Raw genomic sequence first — 22,874 nt, 5'->3', positions numbered from 1 at the left:
AAGTGATAGCCGGTGTTCCTAAATACATTTGTATTACTGAGCAGCAGGGAAGGAAGATTAAATCTTGTAAAGATTTCTATTCTCTGCCTGAACAATGAGTGCAGTGGCCCAGTGATGGGATTCTGTTGAATGACAGTGCTATACTTGATAGGGCTTTGGTAATTGTGTGGTAAAACAGCATTAGATTTTAGGCCAGGCAGATAATTATTAGCAAAAATATTGTAATATATGCAAAAACTCCATAGCTTTTATTCTCGTGTTCATTAATTGGGAAAAACTAAGATTAATAACAGCCATAGAATAATTACAGGATTGAGCTGGAAGATGAGAATGCTTCTGGGTAGTAAAAGATATTTGAAGTTTAAAGTAAAAACGTGACTGCTGGATATTGTATTTCATTGAACCACCAGTGGTGCTGATGAACTAGATGGTCCTTTTCTCTTCCTGAGTTCCTGCATCTCCATGCCGGACTATGGGATAAGAGGACGCAGCAAGACAATGTTCTTTTCTGGTGGAGAACAGGGTATTTTCAAATGAGAAGGTGGAACCAAGGACAAAAAAAAAGTGCAGTTTTATTCTGTGTTTCATTAAAGTTATGACCATTTCACAAGGGTCAATGAGAGATGCAGTTTTTCTTTGCAGGGAAAGAGATTTGAAAGTGGGAAGGCAGGTTTCCTTCATAAGAAAATAAAAGAGGTGATAAAAATAAATCCAGCCAACAGGCTCATTTCCTTCAGTTTTCCAGCAATGCAAATGTTTTCACATAATTCTGTTAGTGATGCAGTGTCTAGACTTCTCAGATGGTTTAAAAAAAAAACACAACACATACACACAAATAAACCCCTGGCATTAATTCTGAGAATCCTAAAAAGCTAAGTCATTGTCACTGTACTGTGGCTCATGCAGCGATATGGAACCACACAAAGTCACTGAAGACCAGACTCCGGAATCTCTGCTCATTTAAGATACATGGGTTAGCATTTTCTCACATAAGAAGACCCATTTAATCTTCCTTCAGCAGGCTGATGTGGTACAATGCTTAACAGCATATGCTGGTGCAGGGATTCTGCGGTTTGGCTCTGTCCTTGGCTGAAAAAGCTCTGTGCCTTCTCAGGGTCATGTGGGTCAATGAAATTGGGAAAGCAATCTTTGATTCTTGCAACAGGTAGACATTTTTATAAAAATAAAAGCAAAACAAAGCAGCGTTTTCACACTAATTTTATAAAAGCTCCTTCTTCCTTGTCCTTAATAAGCCTACTAATCCTAAGTGCTCAGGGTTTCTGAATCTACTGCAAACTTAAATGCTAATATCTTATTTTGTAAATTCTGATTTTCTATCTACCGAGAAACAAATTCGTTGTTGATCAGGTTATCAACTGCTGTCACTCTGTAAAATCTCCTAATGCTCAGAGTGGCCGAGAGAATTAACATACAACCAGTGGCCTTCCTGTAATCACAGCTGTGTTATTTCACAGGCAACTAGGCTTAAAAATAGAATTGTACTTTAGGGTGGTTTCGTATGGTTTCTGTTAATGATAACCTTCAGAATTTAAATAGTGTGTGGTCAAAGTCTACTGGTGGTATAAATGGAGTCTTGCAAGAGGCACTCTGTCTTTCAGGCACTGTCTCAGCTGAAGCTCAGCATCTAATGACTGGAATAAGAGGTGTCTGCAGTGCATCTCACCTGCTAGGCGCTTGCCTGACTCTGCATTAACTTGTGCCCAAGAAAGGCTGACTAGGGCAAATAAATAACTGGACATTGTCTGCACCTTACTCCCAGGTCACTCAACTCCACCTGTGATGGGAGAAACACATTGTCCTCCCTCAATGTGCTCCCTTGCTGTGCAGGCAGCTGCTTTCCTCCTGTTTTTTTCTTCTCAGTGCCTGCTGCCTTTATGGGCTTAGTGTTTACTGCAGGCTCAAGGAGTCTTGCTGGAGCCAGGCTGCGATACCCCACTGTTTGCAGATCTGTAAGAACTGATGTTGCCCTCTGAATTAATCATGATCCTTCCCACAGTTTCATTTTGTCCCTCACCCCTCCTTATTTGTTACCTACCTCCTTTTGATTAACTCTTTGTAGTCATTCAGGGACTCTAAAAGGAGAGCAGATGTGTGTGTATCAGTACTCCCTCATTTTCCACCTTATATATTTTTTCACATGCTTAAGCAGTTTCGAAAAGTTAAAGACAAAAATCCCATTAGAACAAGGTGTGAACAGAATTGCTAATGTAGCATGTAGGGTAAACTGCTGCTCTGATGAGCGCAGCCTGAATTAAGCAGACAGGCATTGTGAAGTGTGCATTATATTATAATACTGCGCATCTTCGGTGCGGAGAACCTGGACTCTGTGTGTTGCTTGAAGAAGCTAATAGAATCACAAAATCACAGAATGGTTTGGACTGGATTGAACGGGACCTTAAAGATCATCCCATTTCAACTCCCCTGCCATGGGCAGGGACACCTCCCACCAGACCAGGTTACCCAAAGCCCCATCCAGCCTGGCCTTGAACACCTCCAGGGATGGGGCATCCACAGCTTCTCTGGGCAGCCTGTCCCAGTGCCTCAATGCTCTCATAGTAAAGAATTTCTACATATTATCAATCTAAATCTACCTTTTTATAGTTTTAAACCATTATTCCTTATCCTAGAGTACAAAGAAATTAAGAGAACAGGTACCATCAGCAATGTCTCTTTTTTTTTTTTTCCTTTTTTTTTTTTTTCCCCGATATAGAAATTACCAGCTTTTAAAGTATCAGAGTGCCAAACAAGCTCTCTGATACCCTCCAGATTTGTCACCTGTGCATAGAGTCATTATTCATTTTACTGTCATAAATAAACAGCTTCTACTTTTAGACCCACAAAGCCTGTACAGTTGAAGAAGAATGAACAATGCTTTCTTCTGCTTTCTGAATACTTTGTTGAATGACCGATCACTTTCTAGCTCAATAATCTTTAATCCTGATGGAAGAATATGACAAAGAAAGAATGGGCTTGGATTTTTCAGATTCTCTTATTTCAGTGTTTACAATACTAATATTTAGTGGAATTAACTGGGTGCTCTTAAGCCAATCATGTGAGACGTGCTGCCTCCCTTTCAGATGTATATAGGGACAAAGAACTCGTGTGTGGTTTATGGAGAAGATAAATCTCAGTAATGTTATGACGGAGAAGTCTATTTTTTCCATTTGCCTACTTACAAGTTACAATAATTTCTTGAGATAGGTGGGAAGCTATATGCAGATTATATGCATGAGTACAGGACCTGTGCTCACCATGGAGCCCCATCACAACAGAGACCCTTAATTAAGGGATGCCCATCAAGGAGAATCTTCATCATGTGTGGTCCTGAGGAGGTGGATGTGGCCTGGAGGAGGCTGCGGCCCATGGAGAGCCCCCCCAGGAGCAGGCCCCGGGCCAGAGCTGCAGCCCGCGGAGAGGAGCCCATGCAGGAGCAGTGGTCTGGGGGGAGCTGCCACCCACCCGTGGGGGACCCGTGCTGGAGCAGTTTGCTCCTGGGCAATGTACCCTGTGGTATGGAGCCATGTGGGAGCAGTTCTTGAAGAGCTGCTGCCTGTGGGAAGCCCCCACAGGATCACTTCGATAAGGGCAACATCCCTTAGGTCCCCATGTGGAGCAGTGGAAGAAACTGGCAAAAGGAGCGGCAGAGACAAAGCGTTAGGGACTGACTGCAGCCCCCCTTCCCTTGTGCCGCCTGGGGGGAGGAGGTGGAGGAGGGTAGGTGGGGAGAAGGTGTCTTTAGTTTGTTTTTGTTTGTTTGTTTGTTTTCCACTGCTCTAGCTTGTTAGTAATAGGTAATACATTCTATTAATCTCCCTATGCTGAGTCTGTTTTGCCCATAACAATAATTGTTGAGTGATTTCCCTGTGTTTATCTCAACCCTTGAGCCCTTTTCATTGTATTTTCTCTCCCCTTTCCCGTCAAGGATGGGGAGTGAGAGAGCAGTTGTGGTGGAGCTTAGCTCCCCAGCTGGGTAGAATTATTTCATTTATGCCATTGTTGCAACTAATTTTGCTCACAGACTTATTTTTTTTAACTGTTTTTAACATTGTTTTAGGGCCCCAAGCAATTTAACCAAAAGGTTGAACCACCGTTACAGTGGGCATTTATATGAGCAGAATACGTTATATACAGGGAAGAAGTCACGTTCTTGGAGTTCTTCATGGAGTCTGGCACAACTGGGGCAATCCATGCTCTTGCACTACCACCAAGAGCAGTGCTTGCCAGCAAAAACACCAAGTGATTCCCAGTTTCAGTTGTGCTACAGAACTCAATGCCAAAAGGTTTTGCAAAAAATGGAGCGGTCTAAATTAAAAGGCAGTTGAATAATTTGATGTCTTTGTATTAGAGTTCATATGTGGTTGTGTGTAAGGTAAGAGGATGGAAGACAACTGCACCTTATGAGTCTCAGCAGTTATCTTTTGGGTTCAGGGAAGAACTCTGAGGAAGTCTAAGCTAAATAAGGCCACTTTAGTTTTAAATTAACACTGGTAATTAAAATATTTATACATTTGAGTGAAACTAGCCTGGGTAGGTATTCAAAGCCCCTATGGGTCATTGCAAAACTGAAAGAGTGAGAGCTTCAGGTTAAATATTGACGTGTTTAGAACAATGCCACACAGCGGATGTCACCCCAACATACATGCATGTGATGGCAACACGACAAAGCAGAATGAATGGAGCGGAAGCTGCTCTGGAACACCCCGTTGTAGCATTCTCATTAGTTCCTAATCCTTAAGGCAGGAGAATAGCCCAACTGTACTGAGTACAATAGGGATAGTTGGCCTAATGTCTTTGGTGGGTTAGCATTCATTAAAAAAGTACTGAATTCAGTTCTATTTCTGAAGGAGAAGAGAAAGGAGCTGCAGAAAATCATGGCCTGTTACAGGCACATGTACATGGGAGATGCTCCTGTCTCTCTTTGTCTTATGAGAAAGAAAATGCTGTGGATTTGTATTCACAAATATTGTAATGATTTTCAACACAACATTCTGCTCCTATTACAAGTGTAACTTCTGTCACCTATGTTTCTTATTGATTATTTGTTCTATAGAAAACAATTTCATTGAAATAACTTTTTTTTTCTTTTACTTTACTTTTTCATTACTTGAATGAAAAGTAAATGATTCTTACTTCAGAATTTAGCTCTTGGATTCTCAAACATGACGTTCTCATTCCCTCAGGCCTTTCTCCAGTCTGTACCCCACTCTGCAATTTTGTAATGCATGTTTGTGACAGGCATATCAAACCATCCAGTTAGTTTAGAACTGAGGTGAGAGAGTGCTTTAAATGTAAATTTTACTATAAACAGCAGAATAAAATCTTGCAAGCACTTCCTAGCTCTGCCAGGAAGCAAATCTATATTTAACGCATTTTAAAATTCATCAAATACATTCTGGGCTGATTCAGATCTTCAGTGTGTCTTTGAAGATAACATGTAGTGGAAGTGTCATACAGTCAGTTGTGGGATTGGGCACATTCTGAGATTCTTGTCAGTGAAGACATGTAGTTAGGACTGGATTGTAGAAAGAAAAGTACATCCGGATCTGACATCTTAATATTGATACTTTATTTGAAGCCTTGAAAAATCTGTTGCATTCAGTTCAAGAGCTTTTAAAGAATTGCTGTATATAAAGAGATTAGTGCCATACCGATGGCAAAATTCACATATGCTCATAAATTAAAAAAAAAAAAAAAAAAAAAAGACAAAAAAGGACTATCTTGTAGTACTTGGGAGACAAAGTATTTTGGAAAAGCTAATAGCAAGTGTTTCTGTAATAATAATTGGGAGAAGCTTCAAAATGCATAGAAAAGATCCATGGATATTAAAAATGATTCTTAAGAATTTAGTTAAGGCTTCTATGTACAAAAGGCTCCCAGACATGTCTTCCTCTTCCTTTATTTTTCCTGGCTTGGATCACCCCTCCACTCCCTGTAAACTGAAATGTTCTTAATGATATGGCTAAATTTAGACAGGAATAAAACTGTCAAATTTTGTGCTTCATGTTTTGTAGGTGTCATTAAGATAAGATAAATAAGATTCCAAAATACTGTTTAGATTGTTTCTGTATCTGTAAACACTACATATATATATATACGGGCTGTTACCATGTCTCTTTACTGTTTTATTTATAAGTACAAATAGGAGTCTCTCCGTTTCAAAAAGCATGTGAAAAAATAAAATACAATCTGAATCTATCAGCAATATGTTTACTATTGCCTGTATTCAAATGTGACCTGACATTGAAGTTTGAGACTGATTTTTAATAGCTAGAAGGTAATTCCTACCATTCACTAAAATCCTTAATTAAGGAAATAATAGACTATACATTAACGAACAAACTCTCTACAGAAAATTGAAAGAGCGTCATGCTTCTAATGTGTTTTTTTTTTTCTTTTCTTTTTTTTTTTTTCAGCTTGATTGTGGTTTTCTAATGTTAATTTGCCTTCAATTTATTTATTCTAGTACATGACTGCTGCTGCACCTATGCAAGGGACCTACATTCCCCAGTACACTCCTGTGCCTCCAACAGCTGTCCCTATTGAAGTAAGTTTATCTCCATCCAGGAAAGCAGAGTAAAGGGGTAACAGAAGTCTTCTATCTATTATGCCTCATTGCACCTGTTTTTTGAGAGGGGCCTAAAATCACTTTATGGAATGGTACATCTTCCACATATTAAAATTAAGACTGCACATTCCTTCTCTTTTTCTTTTGTTTCTTTTTCCTTCCCTTTATATTTATTTATTGATTGACTGATTATTTGCAAGGGCTCTTGTTTTGCATTTGTTTTGCTGTACAGCAAGATATGGAATGAAATATCAGTGATTATTACTATTTTTTCCCCATGTACTTGGGAGGGAGATGGGAAGAGACAGGAAAACAAACCCAGCAGGCAGACCACGAACCCAAAAGAGATTCCAAGAAGAGAAGATTGCAAGAGGGTTTGATGCGGTCCTTAGCAAGTATAGGTAATTGCTGAAACATTTAGCCACCAGAAAAAGTGATTGAGCAATGGAAACCTTCCTCTTGTATATACAGACGTGGAGGATGCTGCACTGACTGAGTGCTTTTTCATCCTTGAGGAAGGATTCGCTCCCTCCCTCCTTGGGGCTGAGTCATGCTGATGACAGTCTAATGAGTAAGTATTTACTCAACCCTGTAGACCACAAGCTGCTGGGAGAGCATCAGCTCGGCCTCCACTTCTGTGCAGCGTTATAAGGGCCACCAAGCACAGCGAGGGGAGGGAGCCTTGGCATTCCCTTCAGTGTGTACTTCTCTTTGGTGCTATCCCCTTTTATTAATATCTTCTCCCCTACACTGGGGTAATGTGAGGGGTGCCAGGGTCTCCATACTTCTGTCTTCAGCTGTGTGGACTTTGGAGTTGCTGCTATTGCTGCTTTGTGCTTTGAGGATGCTGTGTTAGTTGTACTGTTGGCATGGCCCCACCAGCAGTCAAGTACTCACCCTGGTTTCTCTCAGTTCTCTGAAATTTCTAAATGAGGGCCCACAGAAAAGGCTGCTACTGTTTTGTCATACTGTGCTGATCATATTTTTAGTCTTTTTTTTTTGCTAGAGGATAATTCTCTCGTAGGCCTTGTTTACTTACTAATGGGCTACGAGTACCTCTTTTTAATTGCCATTCTTAGGTAATAAACTGGACAGATACAAATCTGAATCAAAAGGAAACCATGGGATGGAGATGAGAGTGGCTCATGCAGCAGTACTGGCCAGTACCAATGAAAAATTAAGTTAATTTTTCCTGAGCCCTCCTCACCATCACCCACTGGTATATTCATGCCTGATAAAGTCCTTTGATGTAGTAAGTAAATATTATCTGAATACATAGCCTGTTTTGCTCTGATCCAGTGATGAATATTATTGTTACTGTTTCTCTGTATTCATGTAGCATCATGAATCAGGACCCTGCTATGCTGGATGCTCCCCACAAGCAGAGACCAAAAAATATGGTCTCTGCCCCAGAGAGCTTACATTCTCAAGATGAGATGGACAATAGTAAAAGCATAAAGACAAAGAAATAGACAGAAAAAGATAATAATGATAGTCTGTTAAGCAACAGATATGTAGAATTTATGAGAAATTAAACACTTTTTTGTCCACAGATAATATAAAATAAACTACCTTTTGTTTACATAGGACTCAAATGAAAACAAAGCAAGTGCTTTGTGCTCCCTCTTCTGGCTCTGTTGTGTGCAATATGGTAATAATGCATGTTCCCTGGAGAGACCTGCTAGTGTTATTAGTGTGGCCACGACACCGAACATGAGAGTAAAGGAAAGAAAATGTAGTTCACCTTGAAAGCATGCAAAAGTAGTCAAATTCAGGCTGTCCAAATAGGCTAAAAAATAGAATATAATGTTAAATCCATATATATCAACTTTTGTATATCTACTTAACTTTTTTGTTTGACTGTTTTGTTTACAAATTTGTAAATAAAACTGGAGCTTTGACTTAACAGGTAAAAATATTTAGTGCAAGTGAAATTTATTGTTGAAATGAAACATGCATAAGTACACTGTGTACTGGAGTGCATGTTTTTCTTAAGGCAGCTAGAATTCTGATGGGCATGTAATAAAGCAGAGGATGGTGGACCTAGGCTTTGTTTCTATCTCACTGTAAAATGAGCAAAATAAAAGTGAAGTCACTGTGAAGTTGGGGTAGGTAAGTGAAAGTCAGAAGAGCCATGCACTTGCTAAAGAAAAGACAAGAGGTAAAATCAAGACGCCACTGAAGTCAGAAGTTTTGCCTTTGGCTTTGAATGGACAGAAAACCTTTCCCAAATGTGTAGGTATTTGCCATGGCAGCTTGTGAGAACAAAGTACTAGAGATGTTAGTACACTAAGGAAGATTCTCATTGCTGGATTATCTCTGTAAACTAATATAGTTTGTTGGGTTAGCATGTGGTTCTCCTATCTCAAACTCTCTCAACCATACAGTACTTGTAGAGAAATACAGGAATGTGAGCTGGTGCTGAGTTCCTTTATGTAATTCAGTAAAGTGACTAAAAATAGTAAGTTTTTTATGTTCTCATTTGACTCCGTAGGGTGTTGTTGCTGATACTTCTCCACAGACAGTAGCATCATCATCACAGGAAGCCAGTGGTCAACAGCAACAGATGACAGTGGAAACATCCAGTGAACATGCACCTGCATATTCTTACCAACAGTCTAAGTAAGTAGGCGTATACTTTGTAGACTGAGGGTTTTGTCTCCTCCGTATAGTGGCCCAAATTCTCCTTCCCATTTCAGCAATACAAATTCAGCATAGCTTCATTAAGTTCAGATGAATAGTGTATATAGTAATGTAATTAGGAGGGGGTTTTGCCTGATGGTCTCACCTAAGCAAATTGTATTTTTCTTTTGAGTTGAAAATTGAGATGAAATTGAGTTCCATGCTCTCTAGCAGGCTTCTGCTTGTTCTGGACTCAAAAGGATCTCAATAACTGCATTAACAGTCACCATACCAGGTTAAACCACCATCTAGCATCAGAGGTTATAAACAGGACTTAAATTTTGCAGTGGCAAAAATCGGCATGGTATTAACATAAAGGTTCATTTCTGAAATTCCAGCTAGTTAAACAGTGTAAATTGCCCCAAATGGGTATTTGTGAGCATCCTAAACTGGTGCCATGCAGATACCAAGAGGGCAGAAGCTAGAAACAGAATGGAAAAGACTGATGAGGAAAAGACTACATTGTCTTTCTCTCATCCTCTGCTCACTTTATTTGCTTCCCGTGGAATACCTTGCAATATTTGAGATCTATACACTGATAGCTCGACCTAGAACCCCATCATTTTCTGAATTATCCTCTTACACTCCTTCCCTTTGAGATAACGGAATCAGTCCTCTTGAAGACAAGTCAGAGACTTAGTCACAGGTACTGATCCATAGACAGGTTCTAGGAATTTGGACCAATTCTAAGAATTTTGCCGTACTCCAAACACAGTCATTTATTAATACATGTACATTGAAAATCAGCATCACTGTAAAAACAATTATGCAGTTTTTATCTTGTGGAAGGAAGTAGACAAATCATCAGATAAGAAAAATGTTTGGTATATCAGCTAATGCATCATGACATAGTACTTATGGTACAAGAGGCATAATATATGAGCTGGTATAGAAAAGATAGGAATTATACCAATCTGTCAGTTGTTTTACTTCATTTGCAACCTCAGAAAGTGGAAGATGCTTTTTTTTGTCTAACACATGAACAAACAATGGCGTCAGATCACACAATGGCCCTTTTTGACTGCCGTACTTTGTAATACCTGGCTTTTTCATATGTCACTCCCATATTTGTTCAGATGTAAATACAAAAGCAGTTGATCACATGCATTTTGTTGATTCGTCCAGTACTCTATTTTGGAGACACAATCTATGCATGTGTACCCCTCCTAGCCATCAACCTCTCTAGTACCTGTAATGGCAAAGTACTTAAAGAATATAGTTAACCAAGAGAGAAATACACATGACAGTGCCATCCTGTTCACTGGCTTCGATGACTGTGTTCTGAAGGTACTTGGATTTGATCATTCCCATGTTCCAGTTCGCTTTCAGTTAAGTCTCCAAGCAAAAGAACTTAAGTTTAGATATGTTCATAAGGTAGTTGTAAGCAGTTGCTTCTGGGATTTTTCCCACAGAGGAGGAAACTACACTACGATTCTTTATTGAAGTGAGTTCTGTGTTCTTTCTCACGTGGTGAATTCCCACCTTCACTGAGAATGAGATCCTTCATCTTTCCTGCCTTGTTGAAGTGATGGCTACGGTTTTAATGGCACTGGCATTTATATTCAGAGGAAATTCTTTCCTTTAAAATAAAACATAGAGATATCCACCACATATTTTTTACTATGATTTTTTTTTTTTCCATGAAAAGTGCCCTCTATTTGTGTCTGCCAGTTGTGGGCATAAATCTAAAGTGTGGGAAGCTGTAGAGAGAAACAAATATGTATGCAATCTCTGTCTTAAAACAATTCCTACCAGAATATGTCAGTAATCTTTAACATAATATTAAATGAAGTTATTTAGCAATTAAGATTTAGTGTTTTTAATCCACTCTTCGAAGGGCACATTTATTAGTAAGAAGTACCATGCCCAATACACACCTGTTTTCAAAGCAATAGAGAGGAAATAATTAACATGACTGCATAAAGATTTTGTCAAATACAGGTAAAGGAAAAGGCAGACATTAAAAAATAGTTGCATAGGAACTGATCAGTCAGGAGAAAAGTTCTAACAGTGAGGGGAAAGTTCTAACAGGAGGGGAAAGGTACTCAGGGTGTTACAAGGATCTAGTACTCTCTTTGTGAAAAAATAAACCGTAAAATTTAAAAATTAAGTTTCCCTTTTTTTCATCAGCATACACATTCTTTTTCCCTTTTTTTCATCAGCATACACATTCTTTCATTTAATATGCTGGCTGCTCTATTTGAGCATCCCACACAGGGATGTTCAGAAATGATGACTTCATGTCAAAAACCTGACTTCTAGAAGTGGAGAAATATAGGAGAAGCAGCCTTCTGTTTCTGAGCAGACAGCTCAACTCTATGAGGAAATCACCTTAATTATTTTAGACCTGCAATGCCTCTTTTCTTCTCCTCATAAATCTTTAATTTTCCACATAAGAGTGTGAAATCTATGAAGTGGCTTTAAATGGCGATCCTTCCCCTTGGAAATTGTACTCTCTTACCCCTAAACAAAACTCTGCCTGTTGAGCAAAGTACTCTGATTTTAAGTGTGGGAAGAGTTCAGTTTTTCTGAAGCCTTTTCTGGGCAACCTCAATGCCAGGTTGTTAGAGAATGTGTGCTGCAGCCCCTTAGTGCCCACTCTACTCAGAGAGGCTGTAAAATCTTAGGCACTGAGCAGTCCAAATTGAGTACTCCTACTGGAAGTTATGCATAGAGAACTGCTTTAAAAATCCTAAGTAAATAGTTAATTCTTATTTTCCACATGTATCTGTTGTTACATTCAAAATATTAATTTCAAGGCTTTGTGCAATGGAAAAAAAATCTTTGGCAAATTTAATATTTAAAATCAAAGTTCATTCTATGTTTACCATACTGGAGAAATAGTTATGTGGCAAATATTAACTCATAATAATAAAATTAATTTAAAACTAAGCAAGGCAAATGCTTTAATGCCTAGAAAGGAAAGGTGCTAGCTTCTCTTGAGTTGAACTTGAGTTGTAAAAGGATTTTATTCCGTGCAAGGTTTGAGGACTGTAGGAGAAGCAATAACTCTTACTGATGGCTTACTGATATATTTACTAGTGTTTGTAAGTAGGATCTACATCTCCCCCCAGGATCTCGTATCATCTTGCCAAGATAAGTTTTATTAAACGTATCTTAAAATTTTGTGAAACCTCAAAAACACAAAGCATGTGTTATCTTCTTAAGAAAAAAAAAGGTAGTTTAGCTTGTTCTCCATGCTAATTTTAGCAAGACTTCAAACTATATGTTAAAAAAAAAAAAAAAAGAAAAAAAAAAGATACTTTTCTAATATTATCTCAAAAGTTTCTAAGTTAGAAATAGCTGGCTCATTAAGCAGACTGTTCCACAGTCTAACTGTTCTTGCCATCAGAAAATGTGTTCTTATTAGCAAATTGGATGTATCCTTTTATTGTAATTTTATCCCTTGTTTTATCATTAGTATCCAAAATAAATAGTGCCAGTTAATATTATGAAAATATTCTCTCTCTTATTGTATTACTCCTGAAATATTTACACAGTGCTAAGCCACGTATTCATCTGATTTCATTGTAGTTGGACTGCCCATTAAGCATAGCATTAACAAAAGTAAAGTCATCTGCTTAGGATGTGTTAACGTCCTCAAAGCAGGAGTTCCCTATTTCTGCCTGACTATTTTCAGCTTGGTGGTGGTATCATATTTAAACAGCTGCAAAGTTAGTTTAGCTTGGATAACTTTTAAAGGGAATTGGGTGGAAAAAAAGGAGAGGAGCCTATTTCAAAGTTGTTTTGACTTAATGACCACTTTAATTCAATTGTTTTTACAGACAATAAACAGGACTGAAGAATGTCGGTCTGAAATCTTTGCCTTGAATGGAGAAACTTCACTGAACAAGAAGTTGGCTTCCAGTTTGCACAGGCGTCAAATGAATGCTTTTTTTTTCTACCTTTCCCAACGAAAACAAAACAGTGTTTTTATGTGCTGTGCAAATGGTTCCGTCATGTAGTCTGACAATTTTATTTTTGCTATTTTTTTTTTCTTAACTAAAGAAAAAACCCAGAGGAGAAATGCTGGGTTGACATTTCATCTGGACGAACATTCGAATTCAGAATTTACCTGGAGGTGTAGCTAGATTTTCTTTTTTAACAGAAAAAACTGATGATGTCAAGAGGGAGCAAGTTGAGATGAAAACCAATTGTCTTCCTCAAAAATTAAGCTACTCTTTTTCTCTCATTTTATTTTTCTTCTTGTTTTAAATTTAGAGTGTTTTTTTGTTCTTTTTTGTTGTTTTCTTTTTTGTTGTTGTTGTTCAATTGTTTGTTTTAAAGAAATGTTTAGGTAAGGTTTATCTTGAATCTTAATTGCCTTAATTTTAAGGACGTCAAAGGCTCTCAAGGCAAGCTGTCAACGTCTTGTTAGAAAACCCGAGAATGAATTGAAACTGCTCACACCGGTGCTGGTGCAGAAGTTTAATAGACTGAGTTTTTGGGGTGAACAAAAATAAACTGTACAGTTTAAAAGAAAATGATTTTCTTCTTTTGAAGAAAAGTTGATGATAAAGGAACTGTGGCAACTGAAAGGATTGGAAAAATGCTGGGACTTTTATGAACTTTGTCTTAAGTGTTGACAGAAAAAAATTCTAGAAGGCTAAAGCATTTTACAGTAAAGTTATTGAATTGAGAAAAAAACTTGCTGCATTGTAGAGAATGCAGGGTTTTTTTCTTGCAGAATGCAGATTTTTTTATTTACAAAGCGTGATCGCTAGCAAAAGCATTAGTGCTTTTTATCTGCAGTCTTTTTTATGAGCTTTAAGAAGTTTTTAGTCTGCTTTGCTTGTCACATTGCAAAAACCTAGCTTAAGAGCATTAAAAAAACTTAAGTAGATAGGAGCTTATGGTCAAAAAAGTGCAAAAAAAGCAATAGATAGAAGAAATTGTTGACAATTTCTGTAGTCTTTCCTAGTTGTGAACAAATGCAGCCTATGGATGGCCTATTTTATACCAAAGATGAAGTGACACCCTAACGCAGTCCAGAAGATAGAGGTTTTTTTCTTTTTTTATCTTTATTTGACCTACATGGCCGGACCAGTTCTTACTTTCTTGTTTGTTTAAACTATCTTCCACTGGTGTTTTACATACTGCATATGTTTATAGTGGAAATTTCAGAATAGTTGGTATGAGAAGCTTATTGATGGTGTGCTTTGGAGAACATCACAAAGCAGGGGAGCGGGTCACCAACTAATCTGTCCAGGTGGGCTTAATTTTGATGAGTTTTTCTGTTGAATTGCCTGATCCTTGGTATTTCTTCTGAAACAACAGTCTTCCTTCTCAATTCCGACATACCACAGACTCATTTCTTCACCTCAGTCTTTGTCATCGTCCAGCATGCATAGCCACCTTAATTCTGCGTTTTTCGGTGATGCATTCGAATTGCCAGTTAGATGCAACAGAAAGCAAACTCGATCTTTGTTCTCATTTTAGCTCTCCCATACAAGCAGAAATGTTGAAAATGACTTACGCTAGCATTGTCATGCAGGCAGGAAGTTAAAAATTATTCTTCTCTGCTATGATTTCCGTTGTCTTAATATGTTGGCTGACAATCACTAATTAGTATGATTAGGCAGAAAAGACACCAACTAAATTGAATCCACTGAAACCTGTTTCAGGAATGACAGTTATTTTCCACAGAGAAATCTTGATTATGGCCCTTGATTTTTCCAAGCAACCAAAAAAGGTGAAAAGCAAGTCAAAAGATGATTTTTTTTTTCCTTAAGGAGGCAGAAGAGAAGCAGCATTTAAATATATACATACATAAACATATTTCTATATGTAAATTTAAACCAAACATTTTTAAACTTTCCTCCATTCAGAAGAGAGGGGAAGCTTCATCACATTTATTGTGGTGCAATAGAGACAGGGTATCCATTAAAAATAATTAAATTCAAACATTTATATTGGATCAATCTGATTCAGCCACCCAAATCTAAAAAGAGATCTCTGTTTCCCTAACCTGACTTTTAGGGGGAAAAAGTACACAATTATTTTTTTAAATTGATAAAACAAGATCATATATTTTAATGTAGTGTGGGGTGGGAGGGGGTTTCCCAAGTAAATGGCTGCTAGATATGCAACATATAAAAGAGAGGAATGGGAGTTCATGTGGTTCTTCACCATAGGAAGAGGGCCTGATTTTCAGAAGTGATAAAACTTCTGCTTTCTCCAGAGTAGTTGTTGATACTTGACACTTCTGAAAACCAGATGATGCCAAAGTAAAAGAACAACAATATTGACATTATTAATTCAGGAAAATAAATAAATAAATAAATCACATCTCTTTCTGTTCCACATACTGTCTCATTACATGTTGCTTTTTGAGAGTGGCACTTGAATTTTGTCCTTGGATAAAGGTTCCCTCTTTCTTTGGAGGGCATAGGGGGGAAAAATCAATCTAGCCTTATTTTCTTCCTTTCTACACGTACTCTCTTTCTGTCTCTCTCTGAATTCTTTGTACAAATAGTGATAACCCCGGGCACAATTCAGTTAAATATGAAATAAACATATTTGTTTCTGTGTTAGTTCTAATGTGACATACAAAAAGTCTCATTTACTATCAACAATGAGGCTACAAGGTAGCTACCATGTGGCTGATGAATATGCTGAGGTACCTTCTTGTTTCTATTCAGAACTCTGCTGCTTTATTTATACATTCAGAAACATTTTTGTTATTTTTTTCAGCAAACAAATTTAAGCAATCTCAGTGTTTTTTATTAAGTCAGACAGGCAGCACGATATCACAATGCCTGTCACTTTAAAGTGTTTCAAGTGCATTCTGTGTTAGAACTGTTCCTTTTCTTTTTTTCCATGCTGCAATGTTTAATAGTGTTTGAAATCAAAAGAAACAAAGAAATAGAGGAAGAAGAAGAGGAAAGAAAATGGATCCCCTAAATACAATTGATCATCTTACTGTTCCCAAAAATCAGTGAAATGGTACTTGGAAGTCTATGTTCTATAAGCAGTGTGAGCTTTGAGTATAAATAGACATAGATCGTAAGGTAAGAAAAAAAAATGGAACGTATAAAATGCTCAGAAAGTGGTAAATTGTTTGTAAAAATTTTAAGATGAGATAAAAGATAATGAAAAGCAACACACTTGCTGCATGGTTGTCATCACAGCACAGGAATACTTGGTGGCTTCTGAACTCTAAAACTGGTTTTCTTTATGTTCTGGCTAATGAGATTTATTGGGAGGTTTATTATAATTATCTTTTTTGACTTTTTTTTTCTGTTTTTTTTTTGAAGATCAGAATTCATAAAGTCAGTATCTATGTCTTGCCAATTAGCTTTAAATATCACGAGGGTTCCTGAAAGATTGCAGAAACAACTCTAGAAGTCTAAGGCAATGGTGCCTGGCCCAGCGGTCTAGAAGCAACATCAAATCCATAAGCTGAACTGCGTATGTACTTTCCATCACACCTGAATTCTTGTAAATAGTCAAATCTGGATGTTCAGGTTTGGTATTTTTGTTTTTACTTTAAAAGATAAATACGGGATGGGTGTCAGAAAAATATGAATTATGGCTAGAAAATTCTGAATACCTGGGCTCGTCACTTAACACTGAGAAAAAATTGATACAGTGGAACTGAAGAGAGTATTATATTTGCAGGTGCTGACCAGAGTGTAGATCAGGGCACTGAAAAGTCTCACTTTTTCCAGTGAGATTGTTGAGGGACTCTTCTTCCTATCTGGCTCTACTGCTGGTTTTGTAAGCACTTTTCACCTGTGACAGTCAGGCCTCAAATTGTGAATGTCCTCCTATTGCCTTCCAGTGAAACAGACTCTTGAAATGTCCTTAGCTTGTGCTTACTTGTATAGTTCTGTTTACCAAGAGACTGCCTTGGTTGTGTTGGTCAAGAAATCCACTGTAATGCAGAATGAGGCATATCTGAGAGCAATTGCATCACATTGTATTGTCTTCTGCTATGGATGCATGCCCAACTGTAGAAGATAAAGGCTGGTTATTAGGGAAGTTGAGGGCTTAAACTTTCAATGGGCAATGGGCTGAAGCATTCAAATGGATTTTTACACAAGTAAAAATCAAATGAAGGGTATTATTTATGTATGTATGTGTACCAAAACTCAGCAAATTTGAGGAAGCCTGCATTGTAATAAAGTTTATTTTTAATATGTCATAGTATTTGGATCTATATTATGTTGTTTATGGTACTGAAGGGTGAGACTGATAATAAGTGTTTAAGAAATTGCCATGCTTCATGATTTTAAGCTTGATGGTGCTCCTCATGCCACTTCATTTTAATGCTGAGGTTGACATGAGAAAAACTGTTTTAGGCAGACTAGCTGAACTCCACCTACAGTAAGAGTCATGCTAAAGAGTGATAATGTGCTTAAAGTAATAAAGCAATCTATTTTTAGTGGTGAGACCAAATGTGGTAGTTGAAGATAGTAACGTTTGATACACACATGGTCAACATTTCCTTTCAAAACTTTATTTAACATGAAATTGGTCCTTATACAAAGAAGTGCCCTAGGGTAAGGGATTTTACAGGTCTTTCTAGGTTAGCCCATGTGAACTGAGAAAACAGTCACGGTGTGATGGAAATGCAAAACAGAAAACAACAAAGACACTGACGTTTGGTGTATTAGTCTTTTCAGTTGAATGGCAATTGGCTCTAATAATGACGATTCCTTTCATTTCTGATGCACATACACACAGTCATGCCCGCCCACTTTCCCAGAGGAGGGCTGAGTGACCGGCAGACTCCTGTCCCTCACTGGAGCAGATTTCTAGAATCTCAGCAAGCAGCAAAGTTGCAGTGTAAGGAAAGTTAGCCCTCAAAAAGAGCACCGTTTTTTTTCTATATTGCTCCTGTCACCTAAATAGGCTAGAGCTCTGTATGTACCCCAGAGATTTATTCACCTTTGTGCCTCAAAGCAGGCAGAAGAGACCCTTTTTTCTCCGCTTTATTAACATGTTCTTTGTTAAAATTAACAGAAAACTATGAGAGAAAAGTTGTTTAAAAAGTAAAAGTGTTGCTTTAGCTTTTCATGATGAGAAAAATGTTTGTCTTTATTTCAGTTGTTCAGGATTTCACTCCCCAACAGTGACAGTTGCATTCTTTCGAGTCAATAAAAATGTGTAATGAAGAGAAAAATATCAGCCTTTGACAGGTTCACAAATACATGTCTCCTTGCAGGGCCAAACCCTGCAAGGTCTAAGCACCTTCCAAGATCTGGATCTGCTGTCCTTAAGAGAGTATCTGCCCAACTTTAATTTCTGCCTATAAGTGTCTTTCTCTTGGATAAAAATTTTATGAATCTGGTGGAATTTACAGTCAGTTATATTTTTAAAGGCCCAAAAATACAGCCTAGAGAAGAGAACATGATGTTTATGTAACTGAAGTATTATTAAATATTCTGTATTCCAGAGTGGAGGAAAATTCTACTATCTTTTGGAGGCAAAACAACTGTATGTAAAAACCAGGAAGCATACAGAATTAATATAGGAACATTTATTTGTTTTCCTTTTTAAAGGAGAATGAACAGATTCTGTCTGTAAGAAAAATCAAAGCAGCTTTGAAAGCAGATGAACTTCCTATCAAGAAAACGTGCATCACAAAAGTGGGACAGAGGTTCTTTAAAGCCCTTACAGACCTCATTGTAGCCAAAATGTAGAATACAGAACCTCTGTGATACATTAAATTATGAATCTTATTTATATGGGCATCTGTGTGCTGATGTCTCAGAATGTCTTTGAAAGATCTGTACTGCTATGATTTTTTTTTTTTTTGATGTTTTCCATTTGTACCACAATCCTAATAGCTGCCATTTTCCCACTCCTGGGGCTTTCTGTAGATCAGTGGATGTTAGGTTTAAACTTCTGTTTTCTTTGATGAAGCTTTCAATAAAAAAATAAAGAAAGAAAAGAGCTGGGTGACTCTGTGTTCTTGTGGAACTGTGATGCGGAGGCTTCCCGAGGCCGCAGTGCGTGCACCGAGCACAGAGGGAGCAGAAAGGCTTTGCAGCAAAGTCTGCCTCCTCCGTGCCTTCACCGAGCAGAAGTAAAGCATCGGAGATACAGGACAGCTCTGCTGCCCTGTCACCAGCACAACCTCCTGCGTGTTAGAAGGTGAAATACGGAAGAAAGTTTCTCTCACACCGAGTGTTTAGCGCTAATGGGTACCTGCTGTCCGGGCTCTCGGCTGTGCTCACCTGCCTCTGTTTCTGAGGCTTACTTTAAAGAGTGACTTCAGGGCAAAAGTGGCCACGTGGAAGACAGAAAATCTTTATTTACAGAATAACTACAACCTAGGCCGTGGTAGTGCAAGCCATATTTCATCTTGAAGGGGAGCTGGAAATAAATCGCTTCCTCGGCCACATCTCACAGGGAACTTGAGTGAGCGGCTCTTGCATTGCCATGCGTGCGCCTTCCCACAAGGGCCTTTCTGTGCTGAAGGTGAGGGCAGGCAGGTTTCCAGTAACTCTGCTTCCTCACCGAGGAGCTTTATTCACACGTTGGGAACCACAATGTGTTCCTCTTCTCCCAGCCTAGCAGGAGCCTGGCTGTCTCTCTCCTTCATGGCTTGTGGGATTGTCTACACACTTCCCCTTCCATTCGTTCTGCCCAACAGAGCATCCACAGGTGAGCTTCTCGTTCCCTTCAGTCTCTGTGCCTCTGCTCCTTGTCCCGTTGTTGCCAGTCTTGTCTTCAAGAGGACTACTCTGTGCAAAAGTCTCCATTTATTTAGCAGAGCACAAGTCACCGTGAGAACTAATGGCTGCCAGGAGTGGTCCTGAGGCTGCCCTCAGTGTGGGATGATTTTTCCAGGCAAATAGTAAGCCTGCCTGGTGGGTGACATGCTGCCCAGCACATCCAGACAGGCAGGCTGCAGCAGCCCTCTGCTGCATGCAGGGCAGTCATGGTGAGGGGAAGCAGGCAGGAGATGCACAGATTTCTGCTTAAGCTCTTCCAGAGCCTGCTGGTTCACAGAAACACAGATGTGGTCAGCAAAGCTTGTTTACTGATGTTTCTGTAAAAATTCCAGTTCTGGTCTGAGAAAGATGCTGATAACAAGACGTTCCTTCCTTTAAAAAAAAAAAAAAAAAGCAGTTACACATCTCTGCTAAAGGCATGCTCACCTTTATCAGCTTGCTTTTCACTGAGACATCACTGAACTTACTTGGAGGGACATAAATGATAAGTAAATAATCTACTAGATATGTGCACCACTTTAAATGGAGAGATTGACAGTCGATCTATTTAAAATGAGGTATCTATTTTTTAAAGCAGATCAGGCTTGGGCTTATAGTGTGGCTAGCTGAGGACCTAAGTTCTGCTTCACTGAAATACTGCTGAAAAAAATGGAAATGTCCAAGAAAAAGATAGAAAGCATGGTTTACACCTATTATTTGACTTATCCCAGCATTTTTTACCAGATAATATATTCTCTATCTTGCATGGCATTCAGCTACTGATACACCATCAAATGAAAACTGTGAAAGGCCCTTGAACATCATTCCTGTGGGATCTAATCCCGCATTTTTCACTCAGGCATCATTTCTTCCTTTTTAACAATTGTGCTGCACCACCCAGAAACCTACTGGGTGTTCTTTTCCTCAAGTAGAGCAGTTTCTATCCAGTGCCACTCTCAAATGAAACACATAGCGTAACACGGTCTCCCCTAAACTTCCCACCCACGATCTGCTTATTTTCTAGTTAATCTTGTTGACATGAGGAAGAGTTGCTTGGCCACCATTAACTCCATTTTTAGTGCAGAAGAGGAGGCAGAAGCAGAACAGACAGAGCTCATCATTTAATACCAAGGCACAGCAATCATTAACTGGAGAAAAGCAAGAACAAAGTTGTTCATTTGAGGAACGTAAAACAATGAAGAAATCAAAGTTCTTTTAAGCTTCCCTCTCTCTTTCTCTTGCTTGGCAGACATGCACATCCACCCAACAGGATTAAAATTGCATATATCCATTCTCAGGTGCAGATGTGGCCTTTGGTATAGCTACACACCTGCATGTTGTCCTGTTCACAGCCCCTCACTCACCTGAGCCTTAGCAGTGAAAAGAACTGAATAAGCCATCAGGAGAAGTGGAGGTCTGGTCCAGTGCTGCCTTCTCAGTTTGTGCTGCAAGGTCCAGCTGTGAGCAGTTGTCTTATTAACAAGCATCTTGGCAGTCTGGCTTGCTTGCTGTAGAGGTGAGCGTCCAAAAGGCCTAGAAAGTTACCACTCCTTAAAAAAAATTGTTTCATTTTTGTAGCATCTCTTCCCTGCTTCTCAGTCATGTCTCTTAGGTATTACGTCCTATGTACGCCTCCAAATGAGCAAATAAATATTTGTTAAAGTAACACACAGAGGCCCCAGTCTCCACTGGGCACTGTGCTAACAGAGAAAAAAGACACACTCTGCAAAGCTTATGAGGTGAAGGAAAAATGATCCTCTTAATCCATTAAGTGATTTATATTTCTGTTGGACCCTCAGACACAGCTGAATGCAGCAGGCTTCAGCATTACTGGTTACTTTTCACAGCAATAGTTGGCTGTAGCACAGAGTTCATGGACTGCTTTCCAAAATCCATTTCCCTTTTCACATATTGATTCTACTACGAGGGCTTTGGGATGTAAACAGCTGTTTGCAAATGACAGTTGTTGGAGAATATCCAATTCCTTTTTCTTCCCAGAAAAGAAAAGAAAAAAAAAAAAGTTCAGAAGGAACTTGTGGGTAACGTATCCTGCTGTTGAGGAAGAGTTACCCAGTCATTCCAGCTGGTGGAATTGCTGCCACCAAAATCATCTTGAGGTGCATGATGCAGACTTGCATACTGTGGTAGAGCTTAGATGAGAAATTTCTTCAAAATAAAAGAACTTATGTTGGAGGCCATAATGACCTTTAAATAGTGCTAAAGCCCAGAACTTTCTCTGAATATTGATGAAAGTTATCTATAGTGACATTAGCTGCTCGTGATAGAGTTGTTTCTACTATGTATGACAACTGAATTGCCTTTGTAGAAGAGGGCATCACCTAAACATAAAATGAACAGCAGTCTTTAAGGACTTCTTCGGTGAGCTAGCCATAAAACTGTCCCTTCTTATGTCTTACTTGTGCATTGTTGGAGTTGGAGATGTTTTCTGCAACTCACATTTTCTCCTTGCTTTCCATTTGTACTTGACTCTCCTGGTGCTCACTGCAAACCGGTGACAGCGTCTGCACTCCTAATGAGGAACCTGCCCTCTGCAAGGACCATGAGGTGCCACTGGACAAGAAAGAATTCTTCCCACATCAAGGATTTCTCTGCGTTTCAGCATTAATCCTTCAAATTTGCCACTTTTATCTGCATGAAACATGCTTATTACTGTAATATGCTGCAGCTCTTGTAGCCAGCTCCTCTTGACAGAAAATACAAGAGAACAAGACTTCCTCTTACCCTCTCTACCAAAAAATCCTAAAAGGTGTCAGAAACTTCCTACAGCTGTGATGACCCAGGATCATGGAACTGCAAAGCAAAAACCTCTGCTCTGCAGCTAAATTCTGGTTTATTTTATTGTAACTTCCTCCTCCTCCCAGTCCACTTCCAGCTCATTTATCTGTCCCACCCGCACGTAGCATCCTGTCTGGCATGTAGAG

At 38.8% G+C, this 22,874-nt stretch overlaps 1 protein-coding gene and 1 long non-coding RNA gene across 15 annotated transcripts in view; one reads left to right on the top strand and one right to left on the bottom strand.

Moving 5' to 3' along the window:
* The window catches only part of RBMS3 (RNA binding motif single stranded interacting protein 3), a 695,185-nt gene extending 676,019 nt beyond the window's left edge, over positions 1-19,166 (top strand). For 11 of the 14 annotated variants that reach the window (XM_038175453.2, XM_038175454.2, XM_038175452.2 and 8 more), the window contains 3 exons: positions 6,485-6,565; positions 9,081-9,208; positions 13,054-19,166. In XM_038175453.2, coding sequence (XP_038031381.1) covers positions 6,485-6,565; positions 9,081-9,208; positions 13,054-13,060 — 216 coding nt within the window. In that variant the 3' untranslated portion in view covers positions 13,061-19,166. Of the gene's footprint in view, positions 1-6,484; positions 6,566-9,080; positions 9,213-13,053 lie in introns of those variants that run through there. The other 3 variants (XM_038175456.2, XM_038175465.2, XM_038175464.2) reach the window with 1 other exon arrangement.
* On the bottom strand, positions 18,608-21,731 carry LOC106016616 (uncharacterized). The gene is made up of 2 exons (XR_001189441.5): positions 21,297-21,731; positions 18,608-20,325 (listed from the first exon to the last, which is right to left on the bottom strand). It is a non-coding gene; the product is annotated as an uncharacterized lncRNA (long non-coding RNA).
* Positions 21,732-22,874: the final 1,143 nt, after the last annotated feature.

This window comes from Anas platyrhynchos, chromosome 2, assembly GCF_047663525.1.
Source record: "Anas platyrhynchos isolate ZD024472 breed Pekin duck chromosome 2, IASCAAS_PekinDuck_T2T, whole genome shotgun sequence".
Taxonomy (NCBI): Eukaryota; Metazoa; Chordata; class Aves; order Anseriformes; family Anatidae; genus Anas; species Anas platyrhynchos.
The sequence above is the reverse complement of the archived record's forward strand: the minus strand, read 5'-3'. Positions and strand labels throughout refer to the sequence as shown.